We start from the raw sequence: 16,022 nt of genomic DNA on the forward strand, positions 1-16,022 counted from the left end.
CAGAGGTCATTCTTATCCAATAGAAGGCCTTAACTTTTTATAATCAGTTATGGGAGAATCTAAACTGCACTTAAAAGGACCTTTCCACTAGATGCAAATCAGCAAGTGCTGGCTGCTGTGGAAGGTGTGTGAAGAAGTATGAGGTTCCTGCTGCCGGGATATTCTTCTACTAAATATGTGAGTAGGGGCCCAGGCAGTGGGCTATTGGAACAGTCACATTCTGTGAGGTCAGTCAGAATGAAATGAGAATCAGCCATTGTATATTTTATGGGATATGTACTTTGCAGTGAACGCGTATGTCAAATCATTTTCGATTACTGTTCACTTCACTAACCTCACACCAACCATAAGGGGAAATTAGACGTACGGAGATGGCGTGTTGACAGATGCAGAATAGTCCTTGGAATGAACACTGCGTTCCTCAGTGTGATGGTTACAATGATATACTGAAGCAGAAGTATTTTCTGTAGGAGTGCACCTCTACAATTATAATAAAAGTCAGTAGGAAAAAAATGATCCAACATACAAATATTTTCCGTACAACTTTTCTGGAATGGATCTTATACATAAAGCTGAGTTCTCCTGTAGCTTGAATTGCTTTTCTTTTTTGACAGATTCCCTTTTAATAAAATGAATGTTACCCAGCAGCATGATTTTGTCAGAGGAACAAACCTTTTCAATTGAATTACATTAAAATTCTGTTCTTAGCATTCCTTTTGCTCATTTTAGGATCGCAATAGGAAAGGAATAAATTGGAAGTTAATGGAAAGCACTTCCTTTGCACCATTTTCAAAGTGATAGCAGGCTATATTGCCAAAGAGGCAAAAAAAGAATATAGGAAAAGTGCTACCATCAGATGAGACTGGGCAGGAGAGCTGCTCTGATTATAAGACCTTCAGGAAATGATGGTGGCATTGGTAGGGTTTCAGTTTAGTTAAAAGCAGGGAGGAAAAATATAGAACAATAAGTTTTTAGTACAGTCTAGGACTCAAGCTCTGCTCTGTGGGCCACTTTTGAATGTGTCCTTACTTGTTCCCGGGAATTGACACTGCATAGAAGTTTATCGTGTGGGTTACTGCTGACACATGAACTTCTTGCAGCAGATGGAGTGGTTTACTTGTGACCTACAAATGAATTTTAATCAAGTTGGGAAAATTAGAGAAAGGGATATACTCCATCGGTAGCATTGATCTGGACTGGTATAATCAAATTTAGGATTTTGACCTTTTTTAAAAAGTGTGGTGCACAAAGAGGACCTATTTCTCCAGTAGCAGACACTCTCCAGGAGCCCAGACTTAGTTCAGAATCAGCACAGCAGCAAAAGCAGAGATTGAGTTGGCAAGCCAATCTCGTGACTATAAGGGGCAAACATCGTCTTAAAGAATAAAGTTTGTAATTAACTTAAGTACATCACAATCATGGCTTCACCAATACAAGTTCATTGCACATCATATTTGAAGTATAACTATTAAGTCATATCTAAATAAGCTAAGGCAACTATTACCGAAACCATTATTCAAATATTTTTCCAAATATAAACCTGTGTGTATTTATACATATAAATATACTCACGTATTTGGGTCATTATTTAAGAATATAGTGGTTTAATAAACCCATGCTTGAAAAATCGTTTTTCTAATAAAATTAACAGAAATATTGCTTTTTTAAAAACCATGCTTTTATCACTTGTTCTCTAGATGTCTGCGGCAAAAGACATGACTAAAAAATGTCTACGAAACATTTCTGCATTTGGCAAAACAGTATATTACAGTAAGAGACGGAACGAAAATAGGGCACTTAACCCAAGTAACTCAGAATCACCATGTCAGAATAACGAGTGATCTTTTCTTTTCCCTTCTTTTTTTTTTTTTTAAAGATTTTTTATTTATTTACTTGACAGAGATAGAGACAGCCAGTGAGAGAGGGAATACAAGCAGGGGGAGTGGGAGAGGAAGAAGCAGGCTCATAGCGGAGGAGCCTGTTGTGGGGCTCGATCCCATAACACCGGGATCACGCCCTGAGCCGAAGGCAAGCACTTAACCGCTGTGCCACCCAGGCGCCCCCTTTTCTTTTCCCTTCTATACATTTTAATACTTTGGCTGTGAAAGAACAAGGGCCAACCTCTTCTATCTAAGCTTCAGAAACTTTAAAACACATTCAGAAGTCAGCGCACAAAAGAAGGGAGGGGAATGCCGTTTTCCGGCAGCCCCTCCGTAGCGCTCTCTGTTGAACAGAGCAGCACGTTGTCTGCGTCACTTTGCCGCTGTGGATGGGCAAGCTTAACCCCTGTCTCTACCCATGGGCGTTTTGATGAGAGTTTCCGCTTACTCCCTCCTGGCTTGGACACGTGACTGGGTGAAGGTGCTGGGGGTGGGGCAGCGGGGGAGTCTGAATTCCCTGCCAGACTTCCTTGGTGTTTGCCATCATGGGTGAGCCGGCGCACTCCCGGAATGCTAGAAATATCTGTCACATTCCCCTTCATGTCTGTGCAATATCACGTGTCTAAGTTAGACCTTAGAAGGATATTTGGTGATTTCATAAAGAAGGGATACGGGAGGTTTGACAATGGTCAGAGTTTTACGAAAACCACAAGGAGATTGTGGGGGGGTTGACGGGGGGAAATCACCATTCCCACCTGAAAAACACCTGTTTTCTGTGACTTTCAGGACCCCAGTCCCTAGAGCTGATACAGGCTTTATACTCTTCTTTCTGCGCAAATTCCTCTTTTGCAAAAAGAAATGAAACTTTTCAGCCCAGGGGCACCTGGGTGGCTCAATCGTTAAGCGTCTGCCTTGGGCTCAGGTCATGATCCCAGGGTCCTGGGATCGAGCCCCACATCGGGCTCCCTGTTCAGCAGGGAGCCTGCTTCTCCCTCTTCCTCAGCCTGCAGCTCCCCCTGCTTGTGCTCTGTCAAATAAATTTAAAAAACCCAAAAAACAAAAAATTTTTCGGCCCATGGTCCCTCTTGTCCATGTCCGGCTTTCTCCCTAGCCTAGTATCTTAAAAGCCTTGAGATTAAAAGCTTTCTAGGACAGAAACAGATGGCAGAAGACCCAGAATCAATAAATTTGCCTACTGATAAAACTACAGTTGCTGTAGTTTCTACCAAAGAAATTTTAAAAGAGAATTAGCTCAATTACTTACCTTGTGTGTTTTAATTGTATTATTTTTTTCTCAGTACAAACTTTAGTTTACCAGTAACGTGCCACAGTACTGATGTGAAAGCACTTTATAAACTGCAAACTAATTATCTTTGTGGCTCCCACAACTCCTGGAATGGTGCAGTGCGTACAGAACTCTCCCAGTCACTATTGGTTGGTCAAAGGAATGGAGAGAGGACCAACGATGTAGACAAGAGAATATTCGTTGATACGGAAGAGCCTGGTAGAACCCATAGCTGGCTCTCGCCCAGGCTCCATGGAAGGAGCCCCTGCAAGTGTTGCTCGCTTGCTTTCTGAGGTAGTTGGGACTTCTCCGCACCAAGAATCGATGCTGAAAATATTAGCAATTTTCATTCTTTGTTGCCGATATTTTTAAATATATTTACCCAGTATTACATGTTTACTCAGTTTCATTTTTATAAAATCAGGACTTCCTCCGTGGGTGTATTAGTAAAATAATTCATGAACGAATGACTTCGTCTTGATGGCGCTCTCTTCTGAAATGTTGGTGTTAAGGAGTCAGCTTGGAGTGGAGACCGAGAACGTGCCCCAAGCAGATGCCGCTGAAATACGTTGTTGTACCTGCGATGAGAAAGGAGGATTCTAGGAGGAGAAAACCCAGGTCCCAAATTGAGATTCTTATCAGTCACCACTAAAATAGGGTGATTTTTTAGGGTACACGGATAGTTTCCAAGGTACAAGAACCTTCATTTCAGAAACCAGAGATAGCATGTGCTCTTCGCAGCAGTTCTCTCCTTGTTACTTGTCATGATTATGTCCCTATTGTGACTTGCTAGAGAAGCGGCCAATACTCTTAGACGTGCTCCCGGATGGAATGTTAGGAAGATGACAGTAGGGCAGCCGAGGGTTTGTAACTCAGCTTTGAAATCGCGGAGGTAGACTGATCTGTTTCATGAACTGAGTACCTCTGTACTGCTGATTGAATAAGCCATCTCGTCCAAGATCTCCTCTTCCATTGACTTGCCACGCGGTACAAAGGATGTCCAACTAGCTAATGGGGCCCCCTTGTGTGGGGACACTGTGATAAGCCTCGTTACTCCCTTCCCTTAGTATTAGGGACTGTGTCATGCTGGTCTTCACACCATTTAAAGACAATGATCACATGTTACGATTCCTTAACTAGAATAATTCCGGGGTGGTCAAAAAGATCTCGCCTGCTAAAAATGTCTTATTTGAAATAATCAGACCCAAAGCGAAACCACAGTTCTTACACTCGACTGCACACAAAAGCAAATCCGGTGTATTGAGGGGGGCAGTAGAATAAATGATTGAATAGTAAATGGCATTTCACAGTTCTCTGCTTGCTCACCCCCAGAAAAGACAAACTGGGCATAGCTTTCCAATGCTCTTCTGTCTGGTTAAAGAAGACAACAGTTTTTTTGTCTTTTGGTTTTTTTTAATGCTATGAGTTCTCAGTGATACGTAGAGATACACCAGCAGGCTGGGGCAGCTTTTCTATCTTGGGACTCTGGGTATTTAGAGCCTTGTATTTGTGGAGCTGACTCTGTGATCTTTCGTGAGCTATATTCAGATGTACCGAGTAAATAAAGGAGTTTCAGCTTTTACACATTTATGTAGGTATATATGGGTCTCTAGCTTCTCATTCGGGTGCTTTATCGCCCCTCGTCCAAGCTGAGCAGTTTCGGAATGAGCTTCTGAACCATTTCTTGATAATGAACTTAACTTTGCGCCCATGGCAAACCCGTGACTGCCACTGACATTAGTTCTGAGACTCCGGGAAGGTATCAAAGAGGGATCTCAGAGGAGGAAGGACAGACAGGGTACAGAGGGCCCGGATTAACAGACTCAAAGTAGTGCCCAGAAAGCGCAGGTGATTTGGAAAACTCAGTGACAGTTACTCCAATTAGAAAAGATGTGTCCGTGCTCGTTGACGCAGAATCCTGTCTGAACAGCCTGACATCCGTGCCATGGTGTGTCCTCCTCGTGTGTGTTACCGCAGGAGCTTGTGATGTCAGAGAAATGGAGAGGCGTCTGCCACAGGACAGAATGGACAGAGTCGCCTTTCCTTTGACGGGCAGCTGACATCCGAGCCTGAACACTCCAGCCCGGAAGCCACGTTGCCGTGCTGCTTCTGCCAGAAACCGCATTAAAAACAAAGCCCATTTTATAAATATGTGTCTAAAAATGGTTCTAGCCCCCCCCTTTATTTTCTTTTTTCTTTTTCTTTTTTTTTTTTTTTTAAGGTTTTGTTTTCATTCCAGGTAGTTAGCATACCGTCTAATGTTCGTTTCAGGTGCACAGTGCGGTAATTCAGCACTTCCATACAACACGCGGGGCTCATCATGACAAGTGCCCTCCTCAGTCCCCATCACCTGGCTCCCCCATCCCCCCACCCACCTCCCCTCTGCTAACCTTCTGTCTGTTCTCTGCTTGCTTTGTTCATGGAAGGAAACATTTAAGACATGGAGAATAATTTTTAAGAAATGTTATCAGATCACCTAAAATCATGGGAAAACACTACAGTTGATTTCTGCATTTGCTATTTTGTTTGTTTAATAATTTTGCTTTAAATTTTTAACCAGAATGTGTGTTCCCAGGGACATCAGTAAAAAAAAAAAAAAAAAAAAAAGTACAGGCAGTTGAATAAAGTGACTGCTATACATTTCAAACATTAACATGAGCTCTATGAAAGCAATGCTTTTGTTAATACTCGATTTAATCCAATTTTCATCTACAGTCTAGTTTTAAGATATAGTTAGTTCTGTCCAGGTTTGAAAACAGAAAGGGAAATAGGATATGTGTACGTTATTCATAGTACTTGAAAAAATTCCAACAAAAATAAAAACAGATTAGTCAGATTTTCTCAGTGTATCTCGGTGTATAATGTAATAGAAACTTTCGCAGGTTTTCTCAGTATGATCTGCAGGGTTTCGATAGTTGCAAGGCTATATTTCTGTGTGTTCCGTTTAGCATTAATGTTCTGGGTGTGCTTAATTGCTCCATAATGGGGCAAGAGTAAATGCAGCTTCCGGAAGTGTTGGATTCCCTCTTTAGCTATGTGACTGTCTAAATCTGACAGCCGCCTATGTGTGTACGTCCACAGCTCCCCTCTGACACAGTGATGATCCAGTCATTTCCTCTAAGACTGAGTTATGTACACCAACCGTTTTAAAGGATGGTTGGACAACAGGACGAGAAATTGCACGCTGACAACCAGTGAAAGGGAACTTGTTGTTTTTTACTAATCACAGCACTGCAGATCCACAGTGAGGTATTTTCCAGAGACTATCCGGTATCTCCAGCTCCGACTGGTCCAGCGTCAGCAGCAGCCCTCACCCCTGGCTACCCTAGTTTCTCCACCTCCCAGAGAGCCCCTTGCCTGTATGCTCAGGTCCTGGCAGGCTTTCAGAATGTCTAGAGGCTGCAGATGCAGAACTCCCGTGGAGAACTCTCTCCCGGGAAGGGGAGGGGGAGGCAGTCTGTGAAGAAGATAAGATGATTGGGGGTACCATCCACATGCTTCAGATCACCCCAGCTCCTCACTTCGCATCCCTCCCATCCATCGCTACCCCACCTCACACATGCACACGCACACCCTTCAGAACGCACTTCCCAGACCTTGGTTCATCCCAAAGTTCGGTATATCTGCTGTTCGTAAAGTGAGACACCTCCCCAAATAAATACATATTAAAAAATTAAACTTCTGGGGAAAATGTTAATGTAAAGAAATACCACATTGTGTCTCTGGCTAAAAGCTGGCTTTTGTTCAGTTTAAACCTGTTTTAAGAATTTAAGTCTTTTATATAAACTCAGATTTTCCCATCTCTGAGCCCTGTAATGAAAAGCGGTATATAAAAAGCAAAAGCTGAAAAAACTTACAGTTTATCTAAAGGAAGAGTTAATTTTTAAGTACTTCGTGAACAGAAGGCAAGCATCAGCTAGAAGAAAGACTTCTTCCTATTTCCAGTGCTAGGAAGGGAAAAATGGAACCAAGGTATAGTAAAGGCAAGCAAAGGGTGCCTAGAGGGATTGGAAGAAAGTTCTTTACTCGCAGATGTGGTTTTTAAACTGGATCGTTAGAGTCAAAGTAACAAAAGAAAGATTGCGAGAGTGTTCTAATCCGGGGAAACAAAGTGGCCAAGTATCCGGAAGCATCACACAACTCCCGTGTGAACCAAGACCTAGTCAGGATGACTGAATCCTGAACCTTTACTTCCCCGAGGAACGAGTTTAGGCAGTGGGTGTTTGTCATTCAGAGCTCGTGAGAGAGGGAACACCCCGCAGCTTATCTTCCCGTACTTACCTGTATGTGCACGTACAGTTCAACATGAGCTCCCTTAGGGGCCTGGGGGGCTCAGTCGGCTAAGCAGCTGCCTTCAGCTCAGGTCATGATCCCAGGGTGCTGGGCTCGAGCCCCCCATCAGGCTCCCTGCTCAGCAGGGAGTCTGCTTCTCCCTCTCCCTCTGCCCCCCACTCATAGGTGCTCTCTCTCTCTCTAGTGCTCTCTCTTCTCTCAGATAAATAATTAAAATCTCAAAAAAAAAGTTAGCTCGCTGATGCTTTATTAATTTAATAAAGAGTTCTGCTTTTTTAACTTAATTAGTAAAGGACGCTTCCTTCTCCTTAACAGGGAGGTTCCCACAGGCAAGGGTAGTCAGTCCCACCTGGGACTGGTCCAGGCAACACCAGCCCCAAGGGAGGCACTCTGTCCCAAAGCGGTTGTGGCACCTAAAAGAAGATGAAAGTCTTTAAACAAAAGGAAAGTCGTTACGTGTGACATCGCAGAGGCACGCTGATTGGCAAATTATGAATTTATTTCAACCCTCCTAGGCATCGATGAGCTGGGAATTTTGCGCTTGCCCTTGGGACATCGCGCACTTCCCATTTGCCCACTGACTAGCTGGCATTCGTTGACTCACTCGGCACACTGTTCGGTCAGGAAGGACGTGTCGGGTGCCGGGTACTCGTGTAGGTGCCGAGTGTGCCGAGTGAAAAGGCGCGTTGGCCCCTGGCCAGGAGCTCCGAGTCCACGGAGGGAGACAGAAGCGAGCAGTCGTGACGCTGATGAGCGCAGAGCTAGAGTGTTAGACGCGCTGCGAGGGTAGGAAGGAGGACCATCTCCGTCGGTTGGGACTGGGGACAGGCACGAGGCGAGAAACCGTGCCCAAGACGGGTAATTTTGAAGCTTCGTCTTAAGGATGATGAATAAAGGCTAGCAAGAAGAGCTAGCGTGTTCTAGGCCAGAGAAAGCCTGTACTCGGGAGGCAGGATGGCAGCTTCTGGAAGGAACATACGGCCCGAGCATAGCACGTGTGTGGGGAAGGAGGAGGGTGGGACCTGGGCAGGTGGCCATCCTGCTCGGGTCGGGCTTGTATTGACGTGTGTGCTGGGCCGTCCTGGGCAGACAGGGCTCTTATAAAGGAGTCTAACTGGGAAGCAATGTGGTCGGTCTGGTGACAAGGGGAGGACGGCTTTCCCATAGAAAGGAGAGGCTACAAAGCGAGGGTGGGGCTGTTGGGTAGGAGAGCGTAGCTCCAGTTCCAGAAGGGAGGCCTGAACTCTCGGGCTGGGCACCGAAGGTACCGGGAAAGAGGCCAACCCATCGTGATTCCGGAAATGACTAGAACTTGATGGCTGAAGGCTAGTGGAGAGGGGGAGAGCATCCCCCAGCTGAGGACACTGGGTTGTAGGCAAGCCCTGAGTTCTGCTTTGGAAACTATGAATTTGAGGTTAGCGTGTGGTCCAAAATGCCCGGTCACAACCTGGGAGACGCCAGGCTGCCTGGAAAAAGGCGTGAGACCTGGAAATGAAAACTCTGGCTTCCCGAGTGACTGATTTGGTCACTTCCTCCAAACGGTGTGACCTTGGGCAAGTCACAGCACCCCATCAAAGTGTGTCCTCACCTGTGACATGAAAGGCTTCTTAATGATCAAAACTCCCTTCCTATTTTCAAACGTCTTTGATTCCGACATTTCTCCCCAGCTTTTCACAGAGTTCCCCTCGAGGCTTATTCCAAAAACAACAACAACAACATTTCACCAGTTACCAGATCTCCTTTGCCAAAACAGTTAAGACACATTTTTGTCAGACCTAGTATCTTACATGTTATGCTGGTGTTAGTAATAGCAACTTATAATAATAATTAAATTTTCTCTTTCCAAATGGGCTCCCTACTTTTTTTTCAGCTTTTCCAACTGACCCCGAGTCTCCTTGTCCTCATGCAAGGCAATGCCCTTTCCCGGGTGGGTGTCTGTATCTGGCAGAACAAGGGCCAAAACAGAAAGAGGAAGACAAAAGAGAAGCGTGGCTTTGTCCTCTGAGCACTTCTCGGCCCCATGGAGTAGATCTGGGACGAGGAGGGCATGCGCGGTTCTGTCTTACGGATTCTTTGAAGCCCAGATTCCCCTTGACATCAGCTCTCTGGCAAGCTGACGCCTGTTCTCTAAGCTAATGAGTTCTGCTCATTCTCAGCCTTCCTCAGTCAATAAACAGAGTTTTGTTTTGTTTTTTAAAGAAAAGGGACTTAAATATGATCCTTCTCTTAAGGATGGTCAATCCAGAATCTTTCAAACCCCAAGGGAACTAATTCTGGAACATCCTGGCTTGGATGCCTTCGTCTTGAGGCAGATGAATTTCAAAGCTGGGCATTATCGCCTGGTCACGACTCCCTGCTCTGGTCATCATAACTGTGTGAGGAAAGAGGCATTGGGTCCCTTTTCTTGGATTTGATGTCTGGATAATATGTCCTGTCCGTGACCGTCTATACTGGGCTCCATGTTCACAGAGAGGGCTGGACCAGAGAGCTGAGGAAGGAAAGGTCACCAAGCCTCTGCTTCTCTGAACTCGTTTTCCGAGGTGTTAGAACAAGAGAATAGTGAGTGGCTTGACTTCAGACTACTGCCTTTTCTGGGTTTATGGAGCAAAGCGCTGGGCCGAACTTGCCCCCAACAGCAAAGACCTGTGACTGAGACACAGCTGGGCAACAAGGCAATGTGAATCGGGTTAGGCACCTCCCCGGCCCGTGCAGTTCTCACCGCGCTCATCTCGAGATCATCTCAGCGCTCGAGACCAAAAGCATGTAAATTAATCCTTTGTCTTTCTTCTGCTGCTTTCTCCCTGCCATTTTTGGTAATATGTAGGTAGCAGGCAACCCAGTGCCAGACGGACTCATGATTTAGGACTTGCTTGATTGCTATGCGTTCCTGGGTGATGGAAGCATTTTACATTTTCTCTCCAGAACCTGATTTGTGCGGATTTCTAACTGATAATATTGCTACTGAACTCAAAAAATTACGGCTTGTCTCTGAGATAATGTTAAAATGCCTCAACCTCAGATTCGTTTCTAGAATGGGTCCATGTAAATTCTTTGGATATTAGTGTTGCAAATCACAGTGTTGTCATTAGGGCTCCCAGGCAGCCCGCCATCAGAGGTTTAAATCCGCTCCGTTCCGCTGTGTCTGCTGTCGTGCGCCCTTCATCAGGAGTGAGGCTCGAGGGATGACACGGGCACACGGTTTCGCTCTGAGACGTTAGTGAGTTTACTGTACTTCACTGACGCAACAGCTAAGATGTGCCACGTGAGCACTGTGGGGGGGAATATTGCCCTAACAGATGGCGAGATTAAGGGGAGGTTTTTATGGGGGGGGGGGGCAGTGCTGGCTATTAAGCTATGGAAGGAAATGTGAACCTAAGGAACTTCAGTAGTTGAAAGAGAACATTCTCCCTCTGTGTCGGGGGACAGTGGGGAGCAAGCAGGTTAGGTAAGTCTCCTTCATAGGCAGCCTTACTGTGTCCTCACGAAGCAGCCCCCACGGTAGGCTTGTCCTGGGAGGGCCCCGGGGAAGGCGGGGAAGGGCCAGTCTTCACTCAGACTTAACTGAAACATTTATCCCCAATGTCCTCACACCACCAGCTCCTGCTGTCCTAACCTTCTCAGAGCAGGCCTTTGGGCCGGAGAGACCAGTCGTATAAAACATACATTTTTAGCTTCACTCTCCTATAGTGGAAGAGAATAAAGGTTTGGGAGGGGGCATCGCCAACATTCTATGAGTAAATATGTAAGTTTGGCTCATCTTTGAGAAAGACCAGCTCAGTCTCAGGCTGAATCATGAGCGTACATAAGGGGTAAAGAGTGTACCGCCCCTGAAAACAGCCCTGCCTCTCCAGAGTGATCATTCCTTCTCTTCTCTGGTCTACTTGCTTCTCCGAAACCCTACTCTAATTTACACGCTTTTTCTCAAAAGCAGGAGATAATTTTAAAAAACATAATATTTGATGAGAGAGGCCATTGTATGGGAAAACACGGAAGACAACAGATAATCCTGTTGTTGAGTTTTAAAGCAAGTTTTCTAGAACAGCACATTGTCTCCGCTTGAATAAACTTGCAATATCAATAGTCTGTTGACTTGGTGTTGGTAACAGTCTGACTCAGGCGATTTTTCTCTCAGTGGAGGAGCCGCAGAAGACGTGTAAGCAGGGAAGTACTAGGATATTGGTGTTTCAGAAGATTAATCTGCTATCCGCGAATATGGGGGGGCAAGGAGACGCGCGTTTACCGAGAGCGGCCGTGGGACTGGGAACGGAGGTATCTGTGAGATTGGGAAGGGAAAATGGAGAGTGGGAACCTCCGTCTACAAGGGGGAGAGAGGAAATTTCACGTCAGGATGAATCCAGCATTTCAACTGACGAGGGCTGAGGCTCTGACTCTCTGGGGCATTGATCAATAATCCTGCTGCTTAGGAAACTTAAAAAGAGATTTAAAAATATACCACAAAGGCTAAAAACAGCAAGTCTAGGCAAAAATGCAATCAAAATTAAAGACGAGCAAATAGATAAACATCAAATAAGGGCATCCCATCAGTGGAAGGGCAGAAGGTCATGAAGAGCCTGAGGGAGGTTGTCTTTTTCCAGTGAGAGTCCTTTGTGCAGAGGGTCAGTCGGGAGCAAAAAGAATGTGCTGGGGTATGAATTTGAAGCTATGAGGCCGAGACCAGATGAGTGGAATGGAGAGCATGAAGCTGACGTTCTATTCAGGTTCCCCAGAGCCTATGGCATTGTAAATTCAAAAGGCTAATAAAAGAAAAGATACACAAGCTGGGCAGGGCTGGTTCACCACCAAGGCCAAGCAGCATTAACTCGAGCCACGGAGTCGCACAAAAGCAGACACTATGTCCCGAGGCAAATATTTGACGGGAAGGCCGCTTTTAGTACAGCGGGTCGGAGCATTCCTGAGGACAGCTGGACATGTGCTGGTGCGTTGTTTCTCTTCTCTTGACGAGGTCAAGGATTCACCTGCCGTTTCTGAAAGTCATCCTTGACCATTTATCTTCTCTCAGTCCCTTCTCCAGAGAGCCCTGGTAACGTTAAGGTCTCTCATCCATCTGGTTTTCCTTTCTCCCGACATGGGTGCTAATCTGTGGGAAGAGTTTTCGCGGATCCACGCTGAAATGAAAAACATAAACGACGTGGAGAATTTTTTCGCCAAGCTTTACTTATTCCTTTTAAACAGCAGCCTCTTACCCCGAAGTGAGGTCCTTTCTACCTCTGGTTCGCTTCAGTGACCTTTCTTTATGAAAGGATGGAGATAACAGGGATTACTTCTTTAGACAAAAATGCTCTGTCGGTGCCTGATTTTTTTCCCCGGTTGGTACAGTTCGCAAGTCTGGGAAGCGCTGGCTGCCTGACCTGTGAGGGGCCTGGTTAGGCCGCACCTCTGAGGGCCCTTCCACGGTAGCAGCCGTCCTGACCTGCCTCGTGCAAGCACCTCGGCCTGCCCGCGCCTTTCATGTCACCCCAGCCCCTGCTCTAAAGGCCCAAATTCAAGACTCCTGGGGCCCAACCGGGAAGCTGGGCCCCTAAGATGCCAGCCTAACCCCGTGTCATTCTGAGTGTACTTGTGTTCTTACTTTACGAAGAACCAAGGGCTTCTAGGTTAGAGCCTGGGTGAGCTGCATCCCGTGGTCTGCCGCGGCGCGCTCGGCGTCCTGGGATACGAAATGCCTGCCGGGCAGGACGCGGAGTGGGGGGTGAAGCCAATGAAAGAGCAGAGGCAAAGGTTGGAGAAATGCTTTCTGCAGCAGAAAGGTGAGTGCCTGCTTAGATTGAATGGAGCTGGAAAACATAAACGAGCAAACGGGTCAGAAAGGGCAGGTGAGTGACGGCAGCAAGAATGAATCCGCAAGGTGCTTGCCGGTGGCTTCCTCTATAGAAAGCAGCAGGCTCTGTGATTTACAGAACGATCGCGGACCTGGGGTCCGGTGCACGGAAGCCCCACTAGGGCCCCGTCACTGGATGCCGGGAGAGCCCGATCCACTAGCCTGAGCACATCGTGTTTTCCTTTTTCCATCTGTAAAATGGGCGGGGGCTGGGGGAGAACGCAGGACTGAATTACCTTCTCCGTAGGAGCATTCGGAAGGACGTTCATTGCTTCAAAACACAGTCGCCTGTGAGCAATGTAGAGAGATGCCACATGTGTGTCCAGGTGGAGGTTGGGCCTGAAGCTGGTTTTCTCAGTAATCCTGCACACGCAAAGCTATGCGTTTGTTTTTTCAGGAGCGGTAATTTCTTCTAAAGCAATGACGGCGGCAATCCATATTAGATTGCTTTCGGTGATGTCTTCATCGGCTAGGGGCATTTGTGCTGGTGGGGAGGGGAAGGACTCTGCTTTTTTTATTTCAGCTCTGCCTTTTGTGGGTCCAAACAATGATTACACTTAACGGCACATTTCCTTTCTCTCGGCTTCTCCCTCCCTTGCCTGCCTGTCCTGAGTGCCCACGAGTGCCGCTGGCTAAGCAGCAAGGCAGACTGTCAGATCAGGTCGGTCAGACCCTGGATCTGACTGATGCTGTCCCCCGGGATTAATGGGATCGCCTCCTCACTGGCCCCCGAGCAGATACCGTCTCTCTCCTCCTCCTCCTTCCTTCCTTCCTGTCTCTACCATGGCACTACCCTTGCTGAATCTTCTCTGCCTTCATTACCTAGAATCTTCTCCTTCGGGACTAACCACAGTTTCCAAAACTACCTTTTTTACCCTCTAAAACCCTCTCCTTGTATTGCAAAGTATCATTTAAGTCCTTTTTTCTACCCCTTATTCCCTGTTGCCCCATATTTACACCTATCATTGGGATCCTCCCCACCTTTTATCCCCCTGCCCTGGGAACTTCTTTCGCTAAGAAGACCCTTTGTCCACCGTTCTGCATCTGGGCTTATTGTAAGGAGGACATGGTGCAAGTCTTCATCTCGCTTAGACCTCTTCTTAACGAAGCAGCCTCGGTATCAAGCTGAAATACAGGCTCACCTGTGTTGTGGTCCCAAGGCAGTGCCTCGTGTTCCGTCTGGAATTTGTGATCTGTTTTTTTCTTTCTTCAAACCACACTGTCACTTTTGAAATTTTCTCTGGTGCCGCCACAAATAGAAAAGTCACTCAAAAATCAGTTCTCTACTAAAATGTTGTATCTATGATGCATATTTATGATTATAGGACAGCTTTTAAAAACACATCCTAACGTTTTAATTATATGTTCCTCCTCTATTTACATGCTAAAAAAGTAAGTGTATAATTGGAAAAGCAACTAATCATTAAATGCAGGAACTAGTACATTGCATTTCAGTAAACATAATAAATCATCGTTCAAGAGCTCATCCATTCCTACAACGTCAGTCCAGACGAGATAGCATCTCACCACCCCTGCCAACATTTAAGTCCCTATTTACCATTATGAGGTATGTCAACACTGGGAAATAAGAAGGTCTTTAGGGGCGCCTGGGTGGCTCATGGGGCGCCTGGGTGACTCAGTTGTTAAGCGTCTGCCTTCGGCTCAGGGTGTGATCCCACGTTCTGGGATCAAGCCCCACATCAGGCTCCTCCGCTATGAGCCTGCTTCTTCCTCTCCCACTCCCCCTGCTTGTGTTCCCTCTCTCGCTGGCTGTCTATCTCTGTCAAATAAATAAATAAAATCTTTAAAAAAAAAAGGTCTTTAAATGGCTTTATTTTATTAATTTGTTGAAGATGTCACAAGATACTACAAGAATATTTTTACATACCATATACAATGTATACATACTGTTTTGCAAAGTTTCACATATTCCTATGGCACTGCGTAAGTTAGTAAAACTTAAAAACTGATATAACAGCGAATTAAATCTACTTTGTAGAAAAGATGGTGAAGACTAAGGAATTTAATATCAGTAAACATGTTCCCTTTGAAACAGCAAATTAGATGTGCAGGGCATTTGGGTCACACTTCAGAGAAGAAGATGCTGAGGAGGAGGGCTCTTCTCTTTACTCTTGCTCTTGCTGGTGAGGTTTTTCTGTGTTAAACAGGCTTTCGATTACTTCAAAGCATGTTTGAAGTCCTCACTCTGCGTGGCTCACGCACAAAGACAAATATCCTTCCCAACGTCCGCAGCTAATATGCCGCCCCTGGTATTTATAAGTAGGGAGAACCTGCCGTTCGCTCTTTAACGCCGAGTCGGTGCCTCTTTTGTGCAGCTATGACAGCGAAGGGCGTCTGACAAACGTTACGTTTCCAACGGGAGTGGTCACAAACCTGCATGGGGACATGGACAAGGCCATCACCGTGGACATCGAGTCATCCAGCCGTGAAGAGGATGTCAGCATCACTTCAAATCTGTCCTCCATCGACTCCTTCTACACCATGGTTCAAGGTAAACATGAAAGCATCACTTGAAATGGAGAACCTTAAATGCCACTAGCACCCCCATAAAATGTGGTGACCCCATTTTCTAAGATGAGCCAGAAAAGGGAAGGTGAAACCATAAACCCCTAGAGATGTTGGTGAAACAGCCCCGTGTCTATAGGTAGTGTTCATTCCGTGATAGCCACGTTATCTCGGATCACCTGACTCGTACTCCGGCTTC

The 16,022-nt window shown here is 46.0% G+C and overlaps 1 protein-coding gene across 5 annotated transcripts in view; it reads left to right on the forward strand.

Moving 5' to 3' along the window:
• The window catches only part of TENM3 (teneurin transmembrane protein 3), a 1,574,093-nt gene that overhangs the window by 1,536,107 nt on the left and 21,964 nt on the right, over nt 1–16,022 (forward strand). For all 5 annotated transcript variants that reach the window (XM_057303360.1, XM_057303361.1, XM_057303359.1 and 2 more), the window contains one exon: nt 15,634–15,809. In XM_057303360.1, coding sequence (XP_057159343.1) covers nt 15,634–15,809 — 176 coding nt within the window. The remainder of the gene's footprint in view (nt 1–15,633; nt 15,810–16,022) is intronic.

Source organism: Ursus arctos, unplaced genomic scaffold, assembly GCF_023065955.2.
Source record: "Ursus arctos isolate Adak ecotype North America unplaced genomic scaffold, UrsArc2.0 scaffold_27, whole genome shotgun sequence".
Taxonomy (NCBI): Eukaryota; Metazoa; Chordata; class Mammalia; order Carnivora; family Ursidae; genus Ursus; species Ursus arctos.